The sequence below is a fragment of the Mustela erminea genome, chromosome 18 (assembly GCF_009829155.1).
Source record: "Mustela erminea isolate mMusErm1 chromosome 18, mMusErm1.Pri, whole genome shotgun sequence".
NCBI lineage: Eukaryota > Metazoa > Chordata > Mammalia > Carnivora > Mustelidae > Mustela > Mustela erminea.
This window is the reverse complement of record NC_045631.1, coordinates 3,321,039-3,348,871: the sequence shown is the minus strand read 5'-3', so window position 1 is coordinate 3,348,871 and position 27,833 is coordinate 3,321,039. Positions and strand designations below refer to the sequence as shown.

General features: G+C 56.0%; 1 protein-coding gene across 4 annotated transcripts in view; it reads left to right on the top strand.

Annotated features, from left to right (window-relative positions):
* The window catches only part of PIK3R5 (phosphoinositide-3-kinase regulatory subunit 5), a 62,651-nt gene extending 35,150 nt beyond the window's left edge, over positions 1-27,501 (top strand). The window contains exons 2-19 of one of the 4 annotated variants that reach the window (XM_032320422.1): positions 4,566-4,681; positions 6,577-6,677; positions 9,194-9,262; positions 9,984-10,122; positions 17,263-17,332; positions 19,189-19,363; positions 19,806-19,959; positions 20,192-20,275; positions 20,574-21,294; positions 21,424-21,580; positions 21,911-22,018; positions 22,462-22,593; positions 22,724-22,817; positions 22,927-23,003; positions 23,622-23,715; positions 23,803-23,885; positions 24,176-24,288; positions 24,389-27,501. In XM_032320422.1, coding sequence (XP_032176313.1) covers positions 4,579-4,681; positions 6,577-6,677; positions 9,194-9,262; positions 9,984-10,122; positions 17,263-17,332; positions 19,189-19,363; positions 19,806-19,959; positions 20,192-20,275; positions 20,574-21,294; positions 21,424-21,580; positions 21,911-22,018; positions 22,462-22,593; positions 22,724-22,817; positions 22,927-23,003; positions 23,622-23,715; positions 23,803-23,885; positions 24,176-24,288; positions 24,389-24,536 — 2,622 coding nt within the window. In that variant the 5' untranslated portion in view covers positions 4,566-4,578 and the 3' untranslated portion in view covers positions 24,537-27,501. Of the gene's footprint in view, positions 1-4,565; positions 4,682-6,576; positions 6,678-9,193; positions 9,263-9,983; positions 10,123-17,262; positions 17,333-19,188; positions 19,364-19,805; positions 19,960-20,191; positions 20,276-20,573; positions 21,295-21,423; positions 21,581-21,910; positions 22,019-22,461; positions 22,594-22,723; positions 22,818-22,926; positions 23,004-23,101; positions 23,716-23,802; positions 23,886-24,175; positions 24,289-24,388 lie in introns of those variants that run through there. The other 3 variants (XM_032320423.1, XR_004280493.1, XM_032320424.1) reach the window with 3 other exon arrangements.
* The last annotated feature ends 332 nt before the right edge of the window (positions 27,502-27,833 follow it).

The window sequence follows — 27,833 nt, the reverse complement described above, 5'->3', positions numbered from 1 at the left end:
GTCTCCAGATTTTAAACACACATCCCTATGGCAAACAGGTTTAATAATTACAAAATGATGTTGATGTGTAGTTCTTTTTGTCTTTAGCCTTATAGTAGCCAGTCAAAATACTATTTTCCAAAGTTCCTCCGTTTAATTCTTTCTTCCCCCGTCCCTTTCAATGTGGTTATGTTACTCATTCACAATGCATTTGGGTCCATTCGTTTTGTAGACTTTTGTCCCCCTGTCCGCCGCAATCCCAGTTGACCTGAGTTATTTATTTAATTTGGGGTATGTAAAACCTTGCTGTAGTTCTGAGAGTCAAAGGGTTACATAGAAATTGCCCCAAAGAAGTGTTGCCCTTCCTCCTCCCAGCTCATTCTCCTCTCCTTCTCATTCCTTTCTTACCCCAGTGTCTTTAGTTTCGAGTGTATCCTTCCTGCTTTGAATGGTGAGAAATTTTAAAATTAGGTCACAGAAGAGATTCTGCCTTGAACCGTCACGGGGAGAAGAGTGGGGCCAGAGAGGGTAGGTCAAACCACAGGGGCAGAGGGAGGAGTGATGAGGGACCGACACGGGGAGGGTCCATGCAGGACCACATGACTTGGTGCCTTTGTTATTCCCACCTGTGGAACTAAGGTTTCAAAGCATGGGCCTGGAATATTCCAGAACAGCAGGAGAACTGTGTGGTGCCGGCCAGAGCCTGGAGGTACCTATTTCTCCTGCTATGAGATGTAGGATCTCTGCCTCTGCCATTCCACAGTGTTTGAGAAATCCTCCAAGAAAAGAAGCCCCAGTGGGGCTGCCCCAGGAGAGTCGGACCTAGGCAGATCTTCCACCAGTCCTGCACATTTGGGAAGATGACCCTGTCTTGCATCATGAGGTCAGGTGAACATGTGAAGAGGAGGTCTCCCTCTGTGCCCTCTGGGCTCACCCCTCCCCAACTGCAGGCCTCCCTGTTCGGCTCAGGGTCCCCACTAAGGACTCACCCTTACTGGCTCGGAAGAGGAACTTGGAGATGGGGGCAAGCCCGGCTGCCGACTATTTCAACATGACCCCACCGTGGGTGAGGGCCATTCCCATTCCCGGCAGCTACTGGAATTTCACAATAGATGCTTCTCTTACCAAGGTGCCGAGGGAAGCCAGGTCTTGCCTGGCGATCTCTGAAAAAAGGCATCATCCTTCGGGAGGGAGGGAGTGCCACCTTCTTCCCCCTTCCTCTCTGCCCCAAAGCCAGTAGGGTTCTGCTGACAAGTCACAAGAAACAGCTGATGACTGACTCATCAAACGGAAATGAGGGTGCCAAAGGACCAGGTGGTGAGCCACGATGCTCTGGGTTAACCCCCAGGGCTGCTCAGCTGAGGGTCCCCCCACCTCGCCCCGGTCAGGCTTCCACCTGCCTGGGCTCCCAGGGCCCAGTGCCTTAGGCAAGTCTGCCTCTCAGAGCAGATGAGGGAAAACTCTAGATGGTGTCAGGATGCCAGGGGGAGTTGGCATGCTGAGAGCTGTGCCCTGTGCCCTGGGGATCCCTGCCCCATCCCTGGAGAAGGCCTTGATCGTCTTCAGTAAACTGCTGGGGACACTAAGGCCAGGAGATGGGAGTCTCGGGGGCCTGGAGAAGGGAAGGAGTGTGGGCCAGCAGGCGTTGGAGGGGCGCTGTGAAGGCTGCTCAGAGCAGCCCCAGGACACTGTGTCCTGACCCCCTCAGGACAGGGGTGCAGCAAAGGCAGTGTTGGCTGAAAACGTTGATTTGCATCTTGTGTTTACAGTGGGACGCGATAGGGCAGGATGACTAATGTCTGCCTCGTGACACCCGGGTGTCCCTTGCCGCAGGGACTGGGCGGAGGGGACTCTAAACCCAGTCCTTGTGGTTCAGCCCTAGGTCCAGACTGGAGATGTTCTGGTTCAGCAGGTACTGAGCTTCCAGTCCTGATCCCCTTGCTGGAGGGTGGGTAGCTGGTGTAGACAGACATGGACGTGGGGGGCTCAAGATTCCTTATAGCTGGGGAGGTAGGTCTCTTAAAGCAAGACCATGTTATAGCTAATTGAGTCTTCATTTTGGGAGGTGTGAACATGAGCTGATTTTCTTTTCCTTCTGGTAACTGGCATCTTGACTGTGCTAAGAGCACCCTGTAGTGGCCAGGCCCAGGCCCCCTGCGTTCATATCCCAGCTTTGCCACCTCTTCACTGTGTGACCTTGGGCAAGTCGTGTAACTTCTCTGTGCCACAGATGACCCATCTCTCCATCTGCCTCCCCAGAGGAGATCCCCCCCATCAGCCTCTTACTGCTAACTTTCCGTTCCCCTGCCTCCCCTGCGGGGAGCCCTCCAGGGCCAACTACCAACAAAACAGCCCGGGTCCAGCTTTTGTGACTAGACCCCACCCTTCGCCCTCCCCACAAGGACCTCTCACATCTCCTTACCGGCCCTCCCTGCTTTCCCCCTCAGCCCTGCTGTGGCTCACAGGGAGCCTGAAGCCAGCATGCTTCCCAAGCAGTCACGCGACAACAAAATGGCAGCACCCCCCCCCCCCCCCCCCCCCCGCACCTGGCAGGTGTCTGGTCTGGAGAAGGGATTCTCTTAAAGACAAACCCCACCCCCACCCCCGCCCTTGGCTTTGGTAGAGAGAGGAGAGTCCTCTGGAATTCTTGACAGCATGTCTTCCCAGTCTTCCTGTATTTGCCTGCACGGGTAGGTGGCTGTGCCCCTTCTGGACGGACCCCTCCCATTGAGGCCCCCTGGGGTAACTGCCCCCCTCCCCGCTGCTGGCTCACTGTGACTCTTTAGAATATGAGCAGGTGGGTCACTGAGCACGTTTTGTCCCCCGAGTTGGGTCTCAGCCACAGTCGGGGAGCACGGAAGGAGTCCTCGATATGGTTGTCTGCTTGCAGCCCAGCCGGGCGCCCACCCTGGGGCTGCTCCATCCCCTCCCTGGGGCTCGGCTTCCCCTTCTGCGAAATAAAGGACTTAATGCAGGGGTGGGTGGTGGGGGGCAGCCTCTGAGCTCCTTCCAAGAACCCACCCTGGGGCTCGTGGGGAAAAACCAGCCTGGGGGGGCAGAGGGTCTTCTGATGCCATGTGAGCCATCCACACCCCAGAGTCATCCTTCTGAAGGTGCCTGAGCTCCCAGCTCCTGCAATGGATACCAGGAGCCCTGAGTCTGGGGAGGACTAAGCTGGAGAGGGTCCTGTTCTGGGGCTCCACTACAGGCAGAAGGCTGTGGCCTCGTCACTGGGGTCCGTTCCGAGGACGCACACCCAAGGCCCCAAAGCCCGCACCCTGCACCGTCTAGCTCAGTGGCAGTGGACTCATTGCCTGGGCTGCCCAGGGAGGAATCAGGGACATTGGAAGGGCCCAGGGACATCCTTGGGCTGCCGGTGCCGCTCATGGAAACAGCCAGCGTGCACGGTCCTGAATCCCTGGTGAGAGGTTTTCCCGAGCTCAGTCTGCCACCACAGCAGCCGGGAGGTGGGGGGCCTGGCCCTCTGTTCCGGGGTCTCAGTCCTTGGCAGGCTCGCTCCTGCACCCAGACTTCTGCACATGCTGCCTCTTCTTTCTGAATGTTCTTCCTCTCGCTTCTCTCCTCTCTTCCTCGTCCAGCTTCGTGATCTCTTCAGGGAGGCTTCCCCGATTACCTAGCTTGGGCTCCCCATCTGGCCTGCCCCTGGCGCCATCTGTCTTCACAGCATCACCTTCCGCGATGACCTCTTTCTTGGTCCATTAAGCGGTCCGGTGTCTGTGTCTGACACCAAGGAGCACGGCCCAGCAAGGACCTTGCTGATGTGGGGAGACGCTGGACAGCTCACAGAGGGCCCATGTGTCCCTGGTCAGGCGTGCGGTTCCTCCTGGGCTGGGGAAGTAGGAGGATTTGCCTACATGGGGCCCCCACGAGCCAAGGGTTCCAGTCACGCAGCTGGGTCCCCGTTTGGATTTTGCAGTTTTGCATGTCGTTTGCATGGCCCAGCTCTAAGCTCAGGGCTTCTGCTTGTGGTTTCCTGGTCCCTCCCCAGTTCCACCGAGCTGGACCATGGCCTCCTTGGCTCGTCGCCAGGACCCGGCCTGACGGGCCAGCAACAGGGTCCTCTCAGAAGGGGTGAATGTGGGAGAGTGGGAGGGCGCCAAAGCCTGTGGCGGGATGACTTTCGTGGCCTGAGAGCACACTGGGGTCATCCGCTGTGGCATTCTTGCCAACAGTCCTCTGGGGTCGGTGCCTTGTTAAGCCCATTTTACAGAAAAGGAAACTGAGGTTCGGCAGCCTTCCCCCTGCCCATCCCTGGGGCCTGAGGGGGGGGGGCAGAGAAAAAGCCCCCTCCCTACGTGATTCTGATTTTTCTCCAGGAGTCCTCTTGCCCACTGGGGTGTGGCTCCTCCCGGGCACTCATGGGGACACTTGCTGCTGCCGGGTGGGGCAGGCGGGCCCCCATTCACCTTACAGCCTGCATCGCTGAGCTATTGAGCTGCAGCGACTGTAACCCCCGCCCTCCCGTGCTGCGCTCTCGGCGAGGCTGAGGGAGCTCCATGCCTCCGGTCCATGTGCTTCTCCAGCCTGTGGCTCTCCCGGCTGACGGGTGTCTGTCCCCTGTGCAGGCGATGACTCAGGATGCAGCCAGGGGCCACGACGTGCACGGAGGACCGCATCCAGCATGCCCTGGACCGCTGCCTGCATGGGCTCAGCCTCAGCCGCTGCTCCACCTCCTGGTCAGGTAGGTCCAGTGGGGGGAGGCGGGGAGGGTAGAGGGGCTGGTGGGGCCCAAAAAGCCTCGGGGTGTGTGTGTGTGTGACGGTGAGCCCTGGAGTGCTTACAGAAGCTGGCGGGTTCTGGTTCTAGAGCCAGACCTCCCCTGAGCCGGTGCGCGGCACAGCACCTGATGGAGAGTAGCCCCTCAGAACGTGGCACTCTGTCTTCCCCCGATGTCTTCCTCCTCCTCCTCCTCCTCCTCCTCCTCCTCCTCCTCCTCCTCCTCCTCCTCTTCCTCCTGCTCTTCCTCAGGGCTATCTTGCTTTCTTCACTTGCATCAGAAACACAGGTCCTGGAAGAAGCTATGGGTCCTGCTTAGAAGAACCACAGCTGCTGATTCCAAAAGAACTGCTCGGAATTCATAGATGACTCACCCCAGAATTCTGTTGCATTGGGTTCTGTTCCTTCCAGAACCCCATCTCCTTTCTGCCCATAGGACAAGGGGGGAATCTCAGCCGAGCTTCAGTGATCAGGAAGCTTCCACGTCACATGTTTCCCAGGACCCAGGAACGGGCTTATCTGCAGGCAGGGGCGATTCTATCTCTGAAGACTGGTGCCTACTTTTGATCATTTCTCATGCTTCTAAGAGTGTTCATATCCCATATCCCACTTGCCTCTCTGACTACCCCATGAGATAGGTAGCCACTGCTCCTTGAACATACCCGGTTCCTTCCCTGGTTCCTTCCTACCTCAGGACCTTTGCACTCACTTGCTGCCTGGAACTCTTCCCTCGGAATGGCACGTAGCTGGCTCCTTCTCATCTAGGCCTCAGACCAAGTGTCACCTCCTCTGAGATGTTTTCCTTGGTCTTTGGAATTACAGAGATCTAGATTAAAGCTGTCTCTCACTGGCTGCTGTCACATGAATGGGTTAACCACTTGGGACCCCACCTGCCTCGCCTGTAAAGGGAAAGTGGCGGCCACAGGAGCCTCTTCCTGAAGGGCGGAGGGGAGACTCAGGGGGACAGAGTCCATGTATGCAAGAGCCTAGCACCTTATCGGCACACAGTAGGGGTCACTCAGTGGTCCTTTACTGCCTACGGTCTGGATAGAACCTAAGCATAGACAAGAGTTGGTGGGGGGCGGCATCATTACGTAAAAGAAGACAAAATTATCTGACTTTGGCCAATTTTACAAAACCCCATGTCCGCATGAAAACGCTGTGAGGGTCTCCCCAAACTTGTAAGGAGCCCAAGCTCCTGAAGGTGCCCGCAGCACAAACTCCCTGCAGCTCACGGCTGGCTCCCCTCGCCTCCCCCCGCTACGCTGGCCTCTACCACGCGCACATGCGCACAGCACACGGGCCTCCATGTGCACCCCGCTAACTTCCAGGGGTTTACCACTGCTGCCTATGGGGAAATAGAGCCCGGCACAGTAAGGAAGTCTGGGGAAGTTACACAAGGACAGAAGTGCCCACTCTGGCTTTCAAAAGCTACACGGATGTAGCGTCCCCCTTCCTGGGCCCCCCACCAGGCAGTCCCAGGGTGGACTCTTGGTCTCTCTCGGAGGCTTGGTCTTGCTTTGGGATGGAGCTTGCCATGACTCTTCTTCTCCTCTTTCCAGAACTTTCTGCCTCTGCCCTCTTTCCCTGCACCTTGCAGATTCCAGCACCCACTGTAGGGCCCAGACCCGCAGAATCGTGGCCTCTCAAGGGGACCCTAGCCTGTCTCTGTGTCTCATGAGCCCTGCTCTCTGCAGGACTGCAGGCACTCGTCTCGATGAGGCATGATGGTGTTGGCTGTTGATCCAGAGTCTTCTCAGACAGTCCCTTTAACCAGGAGGGCCCCCGTGCAGCCCCCCGGGGATTCCCGCTGCTCTCCGGACCTGACCCGAACTCCCACCTCTCTCTCTGCCGTTGCAGCTGGCCTGTGTCTCAACTGCTGGAGCCTGCAGGAGCTGGTCAGCAGGGACCCGGGCCACTTCCTCATCCTCCTGGAGCAGATCCTGCAGAAAACCCGAGAGGTGGGCGCCGGCCAGGGGTCAAAGACACGAGGGAAAGGTCCCCATGGAGTGCTGGTTCTGGGGTGTGCTTGGCCCAGCGTGGGGGGTTGACAAAGGGCACTGGGAACCCCTGACTTTTCTGTTCCAGCAGTGCTTGGGGATTGAACGTTTCTAGGAGGGGCTTGTTGTCCTTTCAGTAAGAGAATGAGGATTCCTAAAATTCAGGAGTCCGGATTCTGAATTTAAGCTGCTGCTTCTTCTTCTTCTTCTTCTTCTTTTTTTCTTTTTTTTTTTAGGGAGAGAGAGCAAATACAAGCGGGTTAGGGGCAGAGGGAGAGGCAGAAAGAGAATCTCGGGCAGCCTCGCCCAGCATGGAGCCGACTCAGGGCTCGATCTCATGACCCTGAGATTACAACCTGAGCCCAGCTCAACAGTCAGATGCTCCACCGACTGAACCCACAGGCGCCCCCCACTTTCAGCTGCTTCCTAAGACAGACATTTCTTGCAAGTCTGGGTATTCACTAGAGAGGAGGGAGGAAGCTCTCCCGAATTCCTTTCCTTGGAAAGAGCCAGGAAAGTAGACACAGAAGAGAAAACCGATTAAACAGAGAGACCATATGAAGAGGCTTTTCCGACTAAGAAGAAGGGCGTGTTTCAGGCTCAGCTGGGCTGGGCTTCTAGAGCAGCTGGGGATCCATAAAGAGGGTGCTAGCTCTTCTATAAAGAATTGTCTTCTTAAGTGTTTTTTTTTTTTTTTTAAACATGTGACTTTTTCAGCTGCCCTGAACTGTCTTGGTTTATCAGAACACCCAAGGCCCCAGTTCTGGTACCACCATTTACAAGGTGCTGTTAGACCCCGACCATAATAAGCAGGCCAACTCAGTTGGCCTGCTTAAACTGCCTTTGGGGTGTTTAGTTTATAAACGCAATTCTCTGCAGCCATGTAGCAATAGGGGAGGATTTGTAGGAGGGACCAAGGAGCGGGTGTATCAGGCACATGGTTCAGGGTAAAGAGAAGAATTCTCAGTGCAGCACAGAGGGTGGGCCTTTCTCTGCATCTCTGATGCCCACGAGTTCCGGAAGGGGCCAACACCTTTAGCATGTTGACCGAAGGATTCTAAATCCCGTGCAAATGTATGGTGGCAAGTGGGTCAAAGAATGAGTTGAGGAGTACATAAACCTTGGAAACAAACATGGAAAGAATGTTGCCTCGGTTACAATAAAATAAATGCAAATTAAAACCATAATGAGACAGTCTTTGCCTAGCAAATCAGCAAAAAAAATTACAATGAGGAATGCAGGGAAGGGTTAGAGTGAAACCCGTGCTTTCGTATGCACAGCATATTAAAATTGGCACAGTCCTTCTGGAGAGTAACTTGGCAGGGTGCTTCAAAGGTCAGAAATATGTTTATGGGCTTTGATCTGTTGATCCCATTTCTTGAACTCGAACCTAGAGAAATAATCCAAATTGTGGAAAAAAGTCATGTGCACAAAGTAACGTGCATTGTAAAAGGATTTAAAACAGCAGCAAGATAATCTCAAAGGTCCAGAATGAAGCTAATAAATGACAGAGATCTAGCAGAAGAAATATTGCGCAGGTAATAAAAAGATGGGCATTATCCAAAGGTATAAACAAATTTTAATGTATAAAAAATGCATCAGTGAGATTTATTAAACGGTGTACTGAAAATTGACTAAACGTCTGAAAAAATGCAGAGTGCGTTTCCTAGCGCATACCACACAGCAGGTGGGATTCTAAGTGCATTAAAAATTTACATTTAAGAAAATGAAGCTGCAGAGAAAAGAAGAAAAAGTGTATATGAATATTAATATGATGCTTGCTTGCCAAAGCAAAAATCCATAAGGGAAGAAAAAACAAACACTTCTAATATTGGGACATCAGGAAAAGAAATCTATAAATTAAAAGCTACACAATAGGGGCGCCTGGGTGGCTCAGTGGGTTGAGTGTCTGCCTTTGGCTCAGGTCATGATCCCAGGGTCCTGGGATCGAGTCCCATGTCAGGCTCCCTGCTCAGTGGAGAGCCTGCTTCTCCCTCTCTCTGCTGCTCACACTCTCTCTCTTGCTATCTTTCTCTCTCTAGTAAATAAGTAAGATCTTAAAAAAAAAAAAAAAAAGACAACAACAAATTTGAAAAAATACAACCCAAATAAAATGGAAATGTGTAACTAGGAGCAGGGGGAAAAGGTAGTCTTAGAGATGATGTAGCAAAACAGAAATTCATTTATAAATAATAATAGGTTAAAAATGAATAAAAATATACACACACTGATTTACATGTCTGCAGAGGAAAATACAGAGAAAAAATGATGTTAGGAGAACTCATTGCGACATGAGCGGTGATTGCGTTTGGAGGGGAGATATTGTGAGTGCTTTTTTTTTTTAAACTTGTATTTCCCAAATTATTGCCTTGTGGTTACCTTACTTTTCCCGTAAGAAAGAAAGGACAGAACAAGAAAACGCCACTCTGTTCTGCACCTGTGATGAACCTCACGCTCTCCTCCTGTCCTGTCCGCAGGTCCAAGAGAAGGGCACTTATGACCTTCTCGCGCCCTTGGCCCTTCTCTTCTATTCAACTGTCCTCTGTGTAAGTTCCAGTGTGGCGGGCCGGGGGAGGCAGGAGAGGCTGGGGAGGGAGGATCTCACTCCTCCAGAGATAAGCCGGGACCTTGAAACAGGTGTCAGCTGTCTGATGGCTTTCCAGGGGGGCTACCATGAGAGGCCTCAGGGCTCCGTGCGGATGCTGTGGTGCCTGGCACAGCTGGGCTCCCGTGGGGAGTCTGTCATCCCCGCCCGTTCAGGAGCTGTGACACAGATTCTGCTGAGGGGTTTCCGGCCCACCCCGTTCTGTACCCCCAGAGTCGGTTCCCCCGGGGTGAGCATCCCGTCTTCCCCAGACCGGTGGCATCGAATGGCCACATATATGTGGGATCCCATCCACTTCCGAGCATAACCTTTGCCTCAAGTGGGGATATGCAAATACAGGTGGTTCAGCCACTGAAGACCATTCCCCAAATGACCAGGAGCAGTGGCATCATTAGGCTGACCCCCCCGCCCCGGGTGACAGCTTTACAAAGGGGCACTCTCACGTGTTGGGTCTTATGTGGGGTGAAAGCATGGCCCCCGGGTACCATCCGGCCCATGTGTAACTCCCTCCCTGCGGATAACTTCCGGTTCTTTCTTCCCCTGTCCCGGGACATACTGCTGCCGGGAACAGAGTGCCTTCTGTGGAACATTCCAGAAAGGAGCAGGGTCTGTTGCGGAGTATCAGGCAGCTCTCTCTCAGCCAGACCTCTCTCTCCATCCAGACACCACACTTCCCACCTGATTCGGATCTCCTTCTGAAAGCAGCCAGGACCTACCACCGCTTCCTGACCTGGCCCGTTCCCTACTGCAGCATCTCCCAGGAGCTGCTCACCTTCATCGACGCTGAGCTCAAGGCCCCGGGTGAGTGCTGGCGTGGCAGGCGTGGGGACTTCGCGGTGCACGCGGCACCCGGTGGCTGACAGCAGTGAGCACAGGCGGCAACGCAAAGGAGAACTCTTAGGGGAAGCAGCAGGGGTTCAGGGCGAGGAGACCCCGCTGCACGGTCTGTGCCTGGACTCTGGTTCACCAAAGAGTTTCCGAGACTGCCTGGGTCAGACAGAGGAGCCCACGTAATACTGACCAGAGGCCCCTGCTGGTCCTCTTTGCCTCAGGAACAAATAGGGAAATGCATGTGTGGACGGATGGCGCTCTGACCAGGGGAGTGACCCCAGCCAGGGGCGGACAGGTTGATGGGCGCCGTGACAGGTGTGGACAAGGGCCTGGTGCCACGTTTGTACATGTGGGGTCTGAAAAGGAGGAATTCTTGAAAAATGGCAAGTGCTCCAAATAAACACAAAAATGAGGGCCCGGCAAGCCGTTCTAGAGCAAGAGAAAACCTAAGGAGGTAACATTTACCGCAAGGTGGCCCGAGAGAGTAATTCATCAGCCTCAAAGGAATAACGTCATGTAAACGTCCTTAGTGATGCCCTTAACACATTTGATAAAACTCAACTTTCATCCCTAACACCGGAAACCCTGGTAATATATAGAAGTGTTCTTAAGGGGGTAACAGCCCACAGGGAAATGCTAGAGGCATTTCCATTTCAGTCAGCGACCTTCCTTTCTGTGCTTATTGGTGTTTTGCCTATGCAAATAGGCAAAAATAGAATATTTCTTCTTCTGGAGAAAGTAATATTTTAATTATGCCAAGATCAGGCAATTGCTTATCTGTCAGGACTAAGAGACTCACCCACAGAACGGACTGAACTAGTTAAGAGAGTGCTAATGGCATTTGCCAGTCAGAGGACACAGTGATGGGGGAAAAAAACCAACAATTTATAATAGCAACTAAACATATAAAAGAAGAAAGAGAGACACGAATCTCTCTTCTATGTTACCTACACAGAGAAACAAACTTAAGGAGAAGTAATCTAAGAGAGGCATTGCCAGATTGAATCAAGATTTGTTATATGACGAAGTGGCCTGAAACCAGGGAGAAATCAACTCGATCCTTAGACAAATGGCATCAGGACCACTGACCGACCATCAAAACTGAGCTACGGTTCTATCTCAAAAACAAACCAATAAATAAGAGTTCGATCTCCAACATAAAATACATTTCAGGTGGATTGAAGGTCAAAGTGTGGAAAAAAGAGACCATGAATGTAATAGAAGAAAAGTAGTTTACAGGACCCACGCAGAGTGGAGAAGAGATACCAAATGGTAACCTCCCCCCTGCAACCCAAGGCGAAAAGGATCAAAGAGAAGGCTGACAGATTTGGGAACATTTAAAGCTTTTCTATAGCTATTCAGTCATTAAGGATATAGAGGCAGAGGCACCGAGGGCAAAAGATATCGAGTCATCTGTTGAGTTAAAAAGCAGGCCCCCCAAATGCTATATGTTATAATCCCATTTTTTTTTCTCTTAAATTTATATAGGTACCAGACGCTGTTTAGCGCCCACGACACCTAGTTCTCATAAGGCACACTGCACACACACAGGACAGGAACACCAAATCCTGCTCTCCGGAGTTCCTGGAACCCAAGAGAGCTCAGGAAGGCAGCTTAGTGTGTCAACTCCGGGGGTGGTGGTGGTGGTGGTGGTGGTGGTGGTGGTGGCGGGGAGTGGGGGGCTTCCTGCCTTCCTTCCCCAACCATCTGATTTGTCCGCCCCCAAACAGTCAGTCAGGCTGGCTGTCTCCTCCCGACCAATCCGCTCATCTGTCTCCTCCCAGTCCATCTGTGGATCTGTCTTCTCCCAACCAATCAGCTTCTCCTTCTCCTGCCAATCAATCCGTGGGAATGGGCTCAGGTTAGGGTAGGCGGGCCCCAAAGCCCACCTGTTCCTAGGACCTCTGCGCATCCTAGAGGCGTGGGCGCAAGAATTTAGAAACCGGGGAGGCCCCGAGGAGAGGTGCTTAGGCACGTGGTGAATAGACAGCTCGCCGGTCTAACTTTGCGAGGCGCCCTAAGTGGACTAGCGAGTTCAGGATTAATCTCTTCCATTCCCTTCCCCCCACCTGCTCCCCCAAACCACCAGATCTGCATTGCCAGGGCTTCTTCCTGGGGACCAGAATTCCTTTAACAAGAAGGCTAAGCTTTTCTTCCCTCCTATAAGGTAGACAGAAAGGATTCAAAATGCAAATACCCTAGGAGAGCCTTCAGTGGGTAATCACAGATCTAAGTGACTCTTTTTTACTTTGAAATGAGGAGGGGAGAGCGGGGAATGTAGGGCTGGGGGAGACCATCACCTCCCTGCACGCAGGGAGACCGTTCCCAATGTCAGGTAGTACCAGCCGGCTCTTGTCCGCTGAACGCACGCTATGCCTTGAGATGTTTGCAGGGGAGGGGGGCATCTGGGTGGGGCAGTCTGCTGGGCAGCCCAGCGAGCGTGGAGGGCAGGCTGCGGAGGGAGAAGGTCTGATGCTGGTACGGCAGGGTTCTACGCCTGGGGAACAAAAGTCAGGCAGAGTAGCAGGCAGAGCTGGAGATGGGATAGGGTTCTTGGGCTCAGAGCAGAGGACCCTGGGAAGTCTGGTCCCTCACTGCGGAGCGCCTCCCTCCGTGACACTGCCTGGGGGACGGTGTGACACCGCAGATGTCCTGGTGATGGAGGGGAAGGCCAGCACCTGTGTGGAGAGGGTGGTGTCCTGCCTGTGCTGGGAACTCGTCCTCTTCCAGGGAAAGCAGAACCGAAATAGGAAATCACGGACTCTTCGGCATGTCAGAGAGTCATTTCCAAACAGTAAAAAAAAAAAGAAAAAACAGAAAAAACCCCTAACAAGTAGAAACACAGGGAGCCTTCGTCAAAGACACTGAGCTCATTAATGAGGGAACCCGCAAGATGGCAGGGCTGGCTTAAAGGAGGATATGAGAGCCCGATGGAAGTTTCTTGATAAACCAGAGTAAGATTGCAGAATTAGATGCGGAATTGGTTAACATCATAGAGGGGGGTAACACCGTAGCCTGTGGGTGTGCTTTTCTACGGGACAAAAATCCCTTCAGTCGTCTCCCCCACACCCGCCTCCCCCAGGTTCACCTCCCACTTCTCAGAACCTTAGCCGTGGCCAGTGGTGACTAGCAAATTGGGCTAAATCACCCTTTCCTCTATGATCCCGAAGTGGGATGGTTGGAAAGGGCTGTAGCCAAGCTTTTGTGAGGGCACGTGGGACTGTTTTCCCTTATGGCAGGTCCCCGTCCCCCATCCTCCCTGCCGAGGGAGGCAGCGGGACAGAGGCTGGAACAGAGGCTGCAGAGTAAGCTCTCCGAGGAGAAGCTGAGGCTGAATCACTTAGTGGTTCCTGGTACTTGGTATGACGCTGTGGTGGCCTCAAATTCTGGAGCTGTGTCCCCTGTGGCAAGACACGTATTTAACTTACAGGAGCTCTCGTTTCTCATCTGTAGGATGGGTAGCCTCATGCCGCCTCCCTGTCGGAGCACTGCGAAGGGGGATGCTGGTGCTCTGAGCAGCCAGAGCTGGAGAGACAGGTCCTGACGGGGGAGCCTGGAGCCAGGCCCTCCACCCAGGGTGCCTTAGGGAGCCAGTTGCCATGGCGACCAGTGAAACAGTTTATCCCGCTTTGATGTGGCTTGGTGGGCAGAGGAAGTGGGCAGGTTATCCAGCGTTCGGGCCGCCCCCTTCTTCCTGGCTCTACCCCAGTAGGCTGGCCCACCACCCCTGGTCCCGGGCGCGGGTGGCAGGAAACCTCAGGTCAGCGCTGCCGGCTCCCGCCCACCACAACCCTCTCGGCTTCAGCCCGCATGTTTGTTGGGTATTTACTCCAACCCCCGCGGGGCTGCGTAGACCACAAAACCTGCCGGCAAAGAGTGGATCTGTAATCGTGAGCGGCGACAGGGGGCATCACCCATGAGTCTCAGGACAGTTTCCAAAGCACACACCGAAGGCTTCTCCCCCAGACCACGGCCCTGTGAGCAGAGGGGGAAAAGCCATAGGCTTCCTATTTCATGCAGGAGAAAATGAGACTCAGAGAAGGTTCCCGTGTCTTGCCCATGCTCTGAAGTCGGGTGTGAGAGAAGGAACACGGGCCTTGGTAGGACCTATGCTTTGTCACTTTCTGGCCGACGCCCTTGGACAAGTTACAGGAGCTCTCTGTCCAAAGCAGGACTGTCGTTGGGGATGAGGCTGGTGCTGGCCCGGGCGTTGACCACGGGGAAGGGCTGGTCTCCCCCATCCTAGAACACCCTGTGGGGTTGTAGCTTATCCTCGTCTTCCAGAGGTTGAACCCGAAGACTAGACAGGTGAGCGGTTCGCCCATGCTCACAGAGCTGACAGGCTCTCCACCCCTGGAGCCTATGTCTGTTGGATCCCCAAAAGCCATATCCTTTGACTCCAGAAACCTATTCTCACATTTGCATAAAGCTCTTTCTGCCCAGAGACATAAGCCGGGAGTTGTGTGTGACGGGAAAACCCGGGACTGTCCCAGCTGCCATTTCGCAAGCTCGTTCCTTCCCCGGGCAGTCTCAGCCACTTTTCCTTTCACTTGGTGCCTTCAATCCTTCAACCCTCTGCTGAAGCAGGTGCAAACCTAGATTCAGTCACTTTGGCCCTTGAGCTGGTGGCAGGTGAATTCTGAATAATCTTCCGTGGCCAGAAGCTTCTCTCAGGACGTTACTGACCAGAGGCATTTGCATTTCAGGCTTTTTTTTGGGGGGGGGAGCGCCTCTGATTATGGAATAGAGGATGTAGAACCCTTGAAGGAAAGTCAGATGTCTCTGACTAGCGGATGGGGGTCTTCCTCAAAGAATGCTCCCACACCAAATGCATAGTCCCACCTGTGCACCCCAAACCATGACCAATTCTCCCCCACTCCAGACACCAACTGAGTGTCCCAAGACCCAGTGTGGTTCTGGCACCAACTACCCACATTTAACGCAGACCCCATGGGTCAAGAGCTCAGTCCCCTAGACCACCCCCATTTCAGATGCCAGTTGCAAACCCCACTTCGCTAAGAATGCAAAGTGAGGGAAGGATGCAGCTGGCAGGAGAAAACATTATAACTGAAATCCACTCCCTCCCTTTCAAAGTCTTAATTACAATTGGCCAAAAGGGGTCTGTCAGAAAAAAAAAAAAAAGAACAATTAAAAATTTGAGTATTTGATGTTATAACATCAATGAAAGATTTTTATGATTGAAAAACAGTGGTTAGGAGGGACGCAACATCACTGCTCTGGTGTACTTGTCAAAGATTCTTGCCTCCCTCCAATCCTGGGATGACATGAAAAGCCCCAGATCGAGGGACGTTCTACCATAACCAATCAGGATTCTTGAGTCTAGGTCACAGATGACCGGGACAGACTGAGGAAGCGTTCTAGGTGGAGGAGGCTAAGGAGAAATAAGTCCATGCAGTGTGGGACTCTGGACAGATAGGATCCTGGAACTGAAAGAGAACAGTAAGGCCATATATCTATTTCTTGTATTACGGAGTCACAGAAGGAGATGTAGGGAAAAGAGTGGGGAGCCAGTGTTTCAGAAATCACAGGGTAGGATGAATCAGAAATAAGCTGGCTGCCCATGACAGAAACCCCAGTATAACATTGGTGGAAACTCATAGGAGTTTGTTTTTTTCTTATATTAAAAAAAAAAAAAATCCACTGGAAGGCAGTCCAGGGTTGGCACAGGAATCGCACAAACATTCTAGACCAGGCTTCTCCTTTCTTTCTGCTCCACCATGCTTAGCAGAAAACCTCACCCTCAATGCCCTTTCATGGTCTAATAATGGCTGCAGGAGCTCCGGCCATCGTGACCCTATACCAGTTAACAGAAAGGAGGAAAGTGGGAGTTACAGAAAGGGGTCTTCCAGAACCCCCACCCAACCCCTGGAAGGCAGGTTGAGAAATGTGACCTATCGCTCAGTGCCCAGGGTCCCTTTGGTGAAGAAGGGGGTGGGTGCTGGGTGGATGCCCACAGGTCTTTGCTGTGTGTGGCCCATGAGGAAGAGTGGCCTAGCAGAGCGTGGACTGGTCCTTCAGGGTGACCTCGGGCAGGGCAGTGAAGGAGCGGGGGTGGCAGATCTCACTCCACTCCCCCAGGCCTGGTGGCTCTGCAGAGCTGGAGGCCATCTCATGGGCGGAAGGGTCAGGAGAAGACTGCACAACTGAAGTTCACGGACAGCATTTCACTGATGGGCTTGCAGGGAGCCCTGAGGGGAGCTTGCCTCTGTCATGAATGCAAGTGGCCACCAGGTGGCGGCCCAGGTCCCCATAGCCGTAGCCCGTTTCAGGGACTTTCCTATTACATGAACTTCTAAACATGTGACAATTACGTCAGAGAAACAACACGCAAAAGGCCCCCAAGTCAAAGCAATTAGGTCCTAAATGAGAACAGCACAAACTGGTCATTTTTATTTTTTGCAGTTGACCGGACAAAAATCACGGCCTTTCTGTTGGCAGCTGCCTCTGATCCCTGCTGGTTGGGGCTTTGCACTTTTCAGAGGGGCTCGCCTTCCTGCTCCCCGCTCACACCCATTCCAGGGCAGCCTTGCCCCCTGACAGGGACCCCTACCTGCCCTCCGAACCCCAGCCCCTGCTTCTGGGGCTCTTGCTGGTGGAGAGGACCAAGGGTGCTTGAATCTCCCCGTGGTGGGCCCACAACCATGTCCTTCCTGTGGACAGTCTGTTCTGCAGCCACGGGCCTGGGTCAGCCTGCAGGAGCAAGGGTGAGACGTTGGCTAGTTTGGTGCCGGGGCAGAGGCAGGGCTCAGCCTGGGAGAGACAGCAGCAGGGAGGCCAAGCTGCCCTGAGAGCCCCTGGGAAGCTGGGCAGAGGTGCAGAGGGCCAGAGGAGACTGAGCTGGGGGCCCCCACACCCTCGGGGGAGCCCCTGCACCTCGAGAGGGCCAGGGAACCCCTGGGCCGCTGCAGACCACCCACCTTGAAGCCTTGGGTGACGCACCCATCGTCCGTGAGGAGCCGAGCTGCGTGGGACCTGAGCATCATTCCAGGGGCACGGGGGGAGCTTTGCAGGCCGGTGTAGGGCCACCGCAAGGCCATGACTGCTGGAGAAGCAGGTCAACCGACCAACCCTCCTTTGTTCTGGCTACAGGAATCACCTACCAGCGGCTGGTGAGGGCCGAGCAAGGCCTGCCCATTAGAAGTCACCGCAGCTCTACTGTGTGAGTGTTCTGGGGCGGGGTTCCCCCATCCCCACCCCCACACCATCCTCCCTCCCGGCCCCATGCATCTGGCTTTCCCTCCATCCCTGCACCACCTCCCCCTCCGACCCCCCAGCCCCTGGGAAACAGTCTTTGAGAGGACCAGGAACACCTGGGAATCATGGGTGATTCTTTGTACATAAGGTCGTTTCTCTGGGCTGAGGCGTTTTCCTCCCAGTTCTAAATGGCTCCAAGGCTTTAAAAAATGAAACAAACATTAAAAGCCACCTGCACCAATCATGCCAGGTCCCGGGCACACATGACCTTGCTTTGCCCCCACTTTTCAGATGGGGAAACTGGAGGTCAGAGAGGCCAAGTGTGACTTCCTGAAGGTCACACAGCTCGTAAGTGTCTGAGCTGGGATTGAAGCCTCAGTCTTACTCAAAGGCCCATGTGCTTTCTATAGCATCTTTCTCCCTATTACTAAAACAGCATTTTCCAAACCTTTTTTGATGAGGACCTACAGTTAAAAAAAAAAAAAGCATTTTGTTTTATTTTTATTTTTTAAAGTAATCTCTTCGTGCAAGTTCTATGGGGCTCGAACTCATGACCCCGAGACCAAGAGTGGCATGCTCCACCAACGGAGCCAGGCAGGCGCCCCTAAATGATGCATTTTATATGAAAGCCTACTGTATACATACACACACACACACACACATACATGCGCACACAGAACTGAAATGAGCTTTAGGTAAGAACATGCGTGCAGAGAAAGCGTGCAAGGGGAGGGCATATGCCCGGCGGGTGGCGTCCTGCCCTCACATCTGCGTGGAAGGAGTGAGTGAGCACTCAGTGAAGGAGAGTGGCTCAGGCAGGGACAGCTTGTGCAAGCCTGTCCCCTTTTCCTGACGAATGGAGGGATCAGCACTAGTTCCGCCCCTCCCCCCCCCCGGAAGGATGGGGATTCTGACAGCCCAGAGCTGTCAGTGGGAAGCGGGGGGGCCCCGACCCGGGGCAGCCATCCGCAGGGATGGGCGGGAAGGCCACCTTCACGCTCCTTCTCTGCACGGAGCCTGTGAGAGAGAGAGGGGAACAGTTCCAGCAGCTCCCACCGCAGTCTCTACAGCAGGGCTTTTGCGCTGTCTCGAGCGCTTCGCGAAAACACAGCGATGGAGGGCGGATGACGGAGGGCGAAGTGAGAACAGACGTGTGTGCTTAACTGCTAGCTGGGCCGTCCACACCTTGGGGGGTTCCCGATTCTGTTCACATTTGGTCTGTCTGAAGTTTTCCATGATGAACAGAATGTCAAGGCCGGCCTGGAGAGGGAGCGCAGGGTCTGGGGAGAAGGCGGGCTGGGCACGAACTCCACTCCCAACCTCGTGCAGGCAAGCTGGGGCGAGCTAAAAAAGGGGGGGGTCGCCTGTGAGCTGCAGACTCACAGGCAGCCTTGACCCCTAGCCTGAACTTACAGGGTAGCTTGCACGCCCGCGTGTGGCTGCCCCGTTCCCTCCCCCCTGCAAAATGAGCCCCAGGCCCCAAGTCCCCTCCCCTAAGACGGCCCAAGTCCCCTTGAGGCCTCCTTCGTCCGTCCCAACGTCCTGTCAGAAAGATGCTGATATAAAAATTAAGGTGAAATTTCTTTTGGAAAAATGAAGTCTCGCGCTCAGAAGGTCCCTGGAAAACACTCAAGTAGACTGCAAGCTGTGCTTTTCGAACTGGGAGCCCTGAGCCAGCCCGCTGCCTCTCCCCTGGGCTTGGCCTCTACCTGTGGAGGCCCCCCGTGGGGCTGAGCAGCTCCTCTGGGTGCCCCATGTGAGTGAGGGGTGCGGCAGTGCTGTCCCCGCCCCCACCCCAGAGCCCGTCCTCTGTGCTCCCAGCACCGTGCTGTTGCTGAACCCGGTGGAGGTACAGGCGGAGTTCCTTGCTGTGGCCAACAAGTTGAGCACGCCCGGGCACTCGCCCCACAGCGCCTACACCACCCTGCTCCTGCACGCCTTCCAGGCCACCTTTGGGGCCCACTGTGACCTCCCGGGGCTGCACGGCCAGCTGCAGGTACGTGCTAGGGGCCCCAGGGCCTTAGCATCACCCTGACCAACGTGGCTGGGCAATGGCTGACAGACTGGCCATGCTGAGAGATTTCTGTGATGCTGGGTCCCCACGGAGGTGCCAACAGAGGTGGCTGGCAGCCCAGGCAGGGGACTGGGCACGAGCTTCTGAGGACGGGGTGGGCTGGGAACAGGCTGTAGAGGGAAGCTGGGAGACCTGACTTCTAGGCCTAGTGCTGTGATGGGTTAGCCATGCTGCCCTCATGTGTCCTCCCCTCTCTGGGCCTTTCTCTCATGACCACTTCCTGAGAAGGGGACCCCGGGGAGGTGGGTGCCAAGGCTGGGGAGGAGAGAGGCCACAGTCACCATCAGAGAGAACCTAGGGGCTCGAGGAGTCGGGCAGCTGAGCCCTGGTTTGGGAACAGGCCTGTCTTGTCCTGTGGTTTCAGTCCAAGAGCCTGGCCGAGCTTGAAGACATCTTCACGGAGACCGCGGAGGCCCAGGAGCTAGCTTCTGGCATCGGGGATGCAGTCGAGGCCAGGCAGTGGCTCCGGGCCAGGCTGCAGGCAGTGGGAGAGAAAGCTGGCTTCCCCAGCGTCTTAGGTGAGGCTCTTGGGAGAGCGAAGCGTGTTTTTTCCTGGGCGGGGGGGGCGGTGAGCAGCCCCAGGGACCAGTGGCTCTGCCCCACACAGCCTGGGGGGGGGGACCCAGCCATCATGCGGGCACCCCACCATCCTAAGGTGGGAAAGAGTGCTGGCTGGCCTCTGCCCGGCGCTAATCTCTTCTCTTCCACGAGCTTCTTGCAGCCCTCACCTCCCGTCCCCTCCTCTTGCAGATACTGCCAAACCTGGTCAGCTCCGGACCATCCCCATCCCTGTCGCCAGATGTCACACGTACAGCTGGAACCAGGACAGCTTTGGTGAGCGGCCCGGCTGGTGCCCTCGAGGTGCCCACTCCCCAACACCCCCCTTCCCAGTTGCTTCCCGTCCTGCCACCTGCCACGGGCCCAGTCGCCCAGGCAGGCTCTAAGCAGAACAAGGGCTGCGGCTCTCAGCTCACCCTCCTCCCACCCTCTCCTCTTCCTCCTCCTCCTCCTCCTCCCCCTCCCCCTCCTCCTCCAGCCGGTCTGTCTGAGCCTGTGGTCCCTCCCGAGGGCACTCAAGAGGGGTTTCAAGGACCCAGACACCCAGACGGTGCCTCCCCTGGCTTCCCCGCAGACATCCTGCAGGAAATCCTGCTCAAGGAACAGGAACTGCTACAGCCAGGGATCCTGGGGGACGATGAGCAGGAGGAGGAGGAGGAAGAGGAGGAGGAGGAGGACTTGGAAACGGACGGGCATGGTGCTCAGAGGGATTCCCTGCTCTCCACCAGCTCCTCGGTCTTCCACGACTCCACCCTGTCCCTTGCCTCGTCCCAGGCCTCAGGGCCCACCCTGTCCCGCCAGCTGCTGACCTCCTTCGTCTCCGGCCTCTCGGACGCCGTGGACAGCGGTTACGTGGAGGACAGCGAGGAGAGCTGCTCCGAGCTGCCCAAGAGGCCGGGCAGCCAGGAGCGCCGCGGCCACCGCAGGCCCGGGCACAAGTTCAACCGGATCTATAAACTCTTCAAGAGCACTGGCCAGCTGGTGCTGCGGAGGGACTCCCGGGGCCTGGAGGGGGGTTCGGACTCGGGCCTGCCGCTGCGGCGGGCGGGGAGCCTCTGCAGCCCCCTGGACGGCCCGGCACCGCCCCCCGCGCGGGCCCAGCGCTCCCGCTCGCTGCCGCAGCCCAAGCTCAGTGCGCAGCTGCCCAGCTGGCTCCTGGCCCCCGCCTCGCGCCACCAGCGCCGCCGCCCCTTCCTGAGCGGGGACGAGGACCCCAAGGCGTCCACGCTCCGCGTTGTGGTCTTCGGCTCGGATCGGATTTCGGGGAAGGTGGCTCGGGCCTACAGCAACCTGCGGTAGGAGCCGGACCTGGGGTTGCGGGGTGGGGACGGGGCTCGCCCTGCCCTGGGTTGGGGGGCGGGTGGGGGTGGGTGGCGGGCTGAGGTCCGAGCGGGACAGCTCTCTCCTGGCCTCCTCCTCACCAGGCAGCTGGAGAACAACCGCCCGCTCCTCACACGGTTCTTCAAGCTCCAGTTCTTCTACGTGCCCGTGAAGCGAGGCCATGGGGCCAGCGCCTGCCCTGCCCCTGCCAGCCAGACGCCCCCACTCCCCACAGACTCCCCGAAGCACCCCAGCCCTGCGGTAGGTCCCGACCGCAGCGGAGATGGGGGCGTCCTCACCTGGTTGAAGCCCTTCCTGGACTTGGGGTTCTGTCCCACGTGCCGTGGGAGCGCAGAGCAGGCCCCTGCGGGCCACCCGAAGGGATGAGAAGTCGCCACCGGGAGCAGTCACCGCCGCTAGGGGGCGCCTCCTCCTGCTGGAGCCTCGCTGCGGGGCGGGGGCATCCCTGCCCTGCACGTGGTGGTGGCACAAACTTCTCAGACTCCTCTCAGGGCGGGGAGGGGCCCTGACGGGGGCTGCAGATGCCGTCGGGGGCGGCTGGCTGGAATGACTCCCGCCCCCTTGTCCCAGGAGCTGGAGAGCACCAATGACATCTCCCACTACCTCGGCATGCTCGACCCCTGGTATGAGCGCAACGTGCTGGGCCTCATGCACCTGCCCCCCGAAGTCCTGTGCCAGGTAAGCAGCCCCTGTGGGGCGCGAGGGGGCACCTGCTGCAGTCACGCGGGGCCGCTCGGAGGCCCTGGTTTTGGGGGGAACCGCCCTGAGGCCTCCAGGGCAGCCCAAGGTGAGAAGCGCGACTGAGCCCAAACTGAGGGCAGTTGAGGGCAGAAACAGGGTGGGTCCCAGAAGGGTCCTGGGGTCATTCAGCTTCAGCCTCCTGCCTCATCTCCCGGCTTTGTCCAGCTCCCTGGGGGGCTCTGATGTCAGGTGAGGGGGCTCCGGAGCCTGGGCTGTGGGCCGTCCCCCAGCCATTCTGTGTCCCTTTGATCACACCCTGGCTTCCCTGGCTCTGTCTGCCTCCATCCCTATGGATGCGTGTGTCCATCTGTCTTCCCCTCACGTCCCCTTGCTCCCTGGCTCCCCTGACCAGGCCCCGCCACGCCCCCCCCTCCCCCCAGCAGCAGTCTCTTAAAGCGGAATCCCAGCCCCTGGAGGGCTCCTCGGCCCAGCTGCCCATCCTGGCGGACATGCTGCTCTATTACTGTCGCTTCGCCGCCCGGCCGGTACTGCTGCAGGTCTACCAGACAGAGGTGAGGACACCCCTGCTGCGAGCAACCTCCCCACCCTGACCCCTGCAGCCAACCGCCTCATGCTGCAGCAGCCCCTCGGTGTGGGGGCACCTGGGAGGGCCCCACTGATGCCCGTCCATGCCCTCTGCAGCTGACCTTCATCACGGGGGAGAAGATGACCGAGATCTTCATCCACTCCCTGGAGCTGGGTCACTCTGCCGCCATGCGTGCCATCAAGGCTTCGGGTGGGTAATCCTGAGCTCCGGGGGACATGGGCCTCGGAAGGTAGGGGCCTTGCAGTCTGGGAGGGCTACTGAAAACAAGAGGAAGTGAAGGTCTGTCCATGTGCCACAGGTCCTGGCAGCAAGCGTCTGGGCATTGATGGGGACCGCGAGGCCGTCCCTCTAACACTACAGATTATTTATAGCAAGGTGAGGCCACTGCTGGGGCCGGGTTCCTGGGGGTCCTGCTCCTGACCCTTCCTCACCCAGAGTCAGCCCCCCTACATCCTCAGGCCCCCGTTTTTCAGCTGGGAGGCCACAGCCATCTCCCGTGGACAGAAGGGGAAGGGAGTGGACATCCTTCTCTCCTTCGGTCTCCAAAGCCACCCCCCCACACAACGAATGTGCTCTCCCCCAAACCGCATGTACTCAGCAGATGCCATGAAGTGTTAGGGCCTGGCTGCGCAGCTGAGGATGGGAGGGCAAGAGTGCAGGGTCCAGACGCACAGCGAGGGAGAGCCCAGCGACCACAGGCCGGCATGCCTGGCTGGGTGCATGGGAGCTGTCTGAAGGGAGCGAGAGGATTTGGGGGCAAGGGTGGGCCTGGGTGCTGTGAGCTCTTGTGCCTCTGATCCCTGGACGAGGCCAGCCACCTAACACTCCTCGCTGGAGCCATCGAGGTCCATATGGGGGTCAGGGATCAGGAGTCAGGGGTCTCTTGGTGCCGAAGCGAGCAGGTGAGAGCTTCCCCAGGGGAGCGCAGACTCCCTGTGGTTGGGGGTCTGGGGGGCCTCTGGCTGAGAGGGCCTGGCTTGGCTGCGTTTCCAGGGGGCCATCAGTGGCCGAAGCCGCTGGAGTAACATGGAGAAGGTGTGTACCTCGGTTAATCTCAGCAAGGCCTGCAGGAAGCAGGAGGAGCTAGGTGAGTGGCAGCAGGGTGCGCGTGGCGGGGCGCTGTCTACAGCGGGGAGGGGCCCTGAGCCTGGCCTGAGCTGCCCCTGCCCCTCAGACTCCAGCATGGAGACCCTGACGCTAAACCTGACGGAGGTGGTGAAAAGGCAGAACCCCAAGTCCAAGAAGGGCTTCAACCAGGTGAGGACGCCCCTGCTTTCCGCTGCGGTCCCTTCGGGAGACCCTGGCGCAGGCGGATGCGGGGTGCTTCCATGGTCAAGAGTCCTGTGCACGGATGTGTCTCACCGTGGGGCCCTGGGCCTTCTCCTGGGGCAGTCGGGGAGGGACAGGGCCGGAGAGGAGGCAGGGCCACAGGGAGGCTGGGGACCTTGGCCCAGGTTAGCTGTCAGTCCCGCAAAGCTGCTGTGGGGATGACCATGGCCGGCGGTTCGGGAGCGGTGATTGGGGGCTTACGGGGGCTTTGCTTCCAGATTAGCACGTCACAGATCAAAGTGGACAAGGTGCAGATCATCGGCTCCAACTGCTGCCCCTTCGCTGTGTGCCTGGACCAGGATGAGAGGAAGATCCTGCAGAGTGTGGTCCGGTAGGAATGGGGGAGCCCAGGGAAGGGGTGTAGGACCCTGGAAGGAGCTGCAGGGGTGAGGCGGGTGGGGAGCCTGCGCTTACTCCCACCTGTCCTGCAGGTGTGAGGTCTCCCCGTGCTACAAGCCAGAGAAGAGCAGCCTCCACGCCCAACCCCAGCGGTCCCCTGACCTGCCGTCCCAGGCCGCACCGGACCTCTGCTCCCTCCTCTGCCTGCCCATCATGACCTTCAGCGGAGCTCTGCCCTAGTGGGGCCCTCACAACCCAGGACAGGAAGCCCGGAGCAGGCAGCGTCCACCGAGGCCCTCCCCACAGTGGCCGGTCTCGCTCCCTATGGAGAACTGGATGGCCCTCTGTGGGATCAGGCCCTGCTGTGGGCCCTGCGGCAGACAGCGGGCAGGGGGTTAATGGTTTCTGGGCCCTCTGGGCTGTGGCCAGCTACACTGCCCCTCAGATTCCTCACGGTAGAGAGGAGGGGGATGGATGAGCTGACCCCAGAGGCCCTGGCCACTGGTGTGGTCTAGGACCCTTTCTAGAAAGATCTGAGGTTCTGGTGCTCCGTGGTGTGGTTTAGGCCTCCTCTCCCAACCCTCAGCTGGGCCCCCCACCTTAGTTTGTCAAAGTGTTGGGAACACTTTGTATCTGGAGTTCAGTCCCCTCTACTCTGGGATTCAGGTGATAGAAACAAGGTTAGGGGCTTCTTCCCAGACTTTCAGTAGCACCCCTCCCCCCATCTCTCTCTCTGCCTCACAAGTTCCCTGGGTCTTCTGGGAAAACAGCACTAATGCTTTACCTGTGTACGCTCAGCCCCGGGAGCCCCTTTCTGGCTCGGAGGGCCTTGGGTTCTACAGCAGTCGGTTACCTGCTAGCTTCTCCGAGCCTCCATGTCCTCAGCACTAAGACCTTCAGGGGCCTAAAAAGAAATTGCCCGCCAAGTGCCTGGCCCAGTGGCCCGCTCATAGCCGGTGCTCAGAACGGATGAGCGGCCTCACCCTTAAGGGCCAAGTCTCCCCCACCCCCCCACCCGGCACTGGGACACCCTCACGGGCTCTGGGATGCCCTTCACTCCCCTTTGAGGCAGGACCGAGACTGCGGGGGTGAGGAGTGGTTAGGTTCACCCTCGGAAGGAGGAATGGCCTTGGCGAGGGTAAGATGATGGTTGCACGGGAGCCCCCCAGTCCTCGCCGACTTCTCTCCTGGGTTGGGCCCCATGACCCCCGCTCCCACGTCAGTCCTTAGCCTGGTGTGTATGGAGACTTCCAGTCCCAAAATCCACGGGCCCCATTCTGGCACCTGGGCGGGATCCCAGAGGGGTCGAGGGAGAGCCTGGCCTCCAGGTGCTTTGTGCCTGGCTGGGGGGAATGGGTCATGGGACATGAGAGCCAAAAACATAAAGTTGTCGTGTCTGAGTGGTTTGGAAGCTGGAAGCATATGTGGGCTAGGGCGGTAGGGGGGGCGGGCAGGGCCGAGGATGGGATTTGGACGGGACAGGTGGCGAAAGCCATGGGAGAGGACCACATCCCTCCCAGAGACCCTCCATCCCCTCCTTCTCCTGCTTCACCTGGCTCCAAAGGTCCGGGCTTACAGGAGCCCCCAAACCCCAACCCAGACTACTCACCACGGAGAGCAGTGACCGGAGCCGGCTCTGCCCTGTGTCACCGCCCCCCACCCGGTCCTCACCCACCTATACTTGCTCTGGGCTCCGAGAGCAGCCAGCCATAGACTTTGCAATGTATTCTGTTGTGTGAACAGGTTACTACAGGATAAAGCGATACCCATGAATAAATGAATAGAATTTAATATTATTTTCAAAAACACCTTGATTCTTCTCCTATTTCTTGACCCCCTCCCCCAGTTATTCTGCTGCATGACGAGTCACTGCTAGTTGCTTCGTTAACATAAACCCGGTCACAAGCAGGAGCAGCAGCAATCAGATTCTTGGGGGATTGTTCTGTTTATCTTTTTGTAAATTTTCCTCTCTATGGGAAATGTATTTGTGCTGGGATTGTCTCTGACGCTACTCCACCGAAGCCTCATCCCGTTGCCGAGAGGAAGGGAAGGGTGCTCACTGTCGGCCCTCTGGACGGGGGCTGTCCTTAGACTTGGCTCACAGGGAAGGAGAGAAGAGCCATGAAGATGGGAAGGATGTTGGAACAGACCTGTGACTTGCGAGAAGCAGGTCAGCATCCGGAAGGCAGGAAAGCAGATCAGCATCCTAGCGTGCCTAGGAGTTCAGCTTTGAACTAGGCATGGAGGAAGAAGGAGCCATGAGATGCGCTCTCTGCACCAGCTAGCGACTGCCAACAATAAAGCACACCGGACACCCAGGTGGGTGAAAACCGTGATCCCTTACTCTTGCTTGTGCGTCTGCAGGACCTCCAGGGATCACTCCGTCTAGGTGGGGCTCAGAGCAGCTTGGCTCCAAGCTGCAGGTTGGTCTCAAAGGCACTTCGGGACGCCACGGTAGCATGAGAGAGGCGTGGTAGGGCCTGGAACTGGTGGGGTGCCTCTTCGGTCAAAATTCCACCGACCCAAATCAAGGAAGCACAACGACCCACAGATTTAATAAACTCAGCAAATCTCACACAGGAGAAAAACAAAATCACACTTTCACTTCTATTGGTCTTCCCAAAATCCCATATCCACAGTCAGATCATGAGGGAAGTGTCAGACAAATCCAGACTACAGGACATTCTGTGAGATAATCTGACTAGTACTCCTCCAGGAAGTCAGTGGCATGAAAAACAAGGAAGGGCTGAGAAACTCAAAAGCCAAGGAGGCAGGAAACCTGAAAACTAAATGCAACATCGTACCCTGGACTGGATCCTAAAACCGAAAGAAGATATTAATGGAAAAGCTGGTGAAATCCCTATAAAGTCTGGAGTTTAGTTTTTTAACACACACAGACACACACACACACACACACACACACACCTCTCATTGTAAGACTCCTGGGAGAAAAAAAGATAATGAGAATATCTTAAAAATAGCCAAAGGGGGGGGGGGGGGAATATAACCTTCAAAATATAACCTTCAAAAGATCAATAATTAAACTGAGACCTCCCTTCTCAACAGAAACATTGGAAGTCAGAAAACAATGAAATGACATCTTTAAAGTGCTGGAAAAAATTCAGTCTAGAACTGTCCAGTGATTTTTTTTTTTAATACGCTGCTCACAAGAGACACTCTTTAACTAGAAGAACACAGAAAGTCTGAGAACAGAAGAAGGAAAAGGCAGTACCATGCAAACCTGACACAAACAGCTGGTGGTATTATGCTAATATCAAAGATTTTAAAGTAAGAATAAAAAAAAGAGGCACGTTTTATAAATATTAAAGAGCCAATCCAACAAAAACATATCACCATCATAAATCTGTATGCATGCAATAACACGCCTTCAAACTATAAAGTAAAAATTGACAGAATTAAGGTCTCCACGACCTTAAGGAAGGACTTTATTACATTTTCCTCAGTAGCTGACAGAACAAATAGGCAAAACAGTAACAGAGATTTGGAGGATCTGGACAATACAATTAACACATTTGA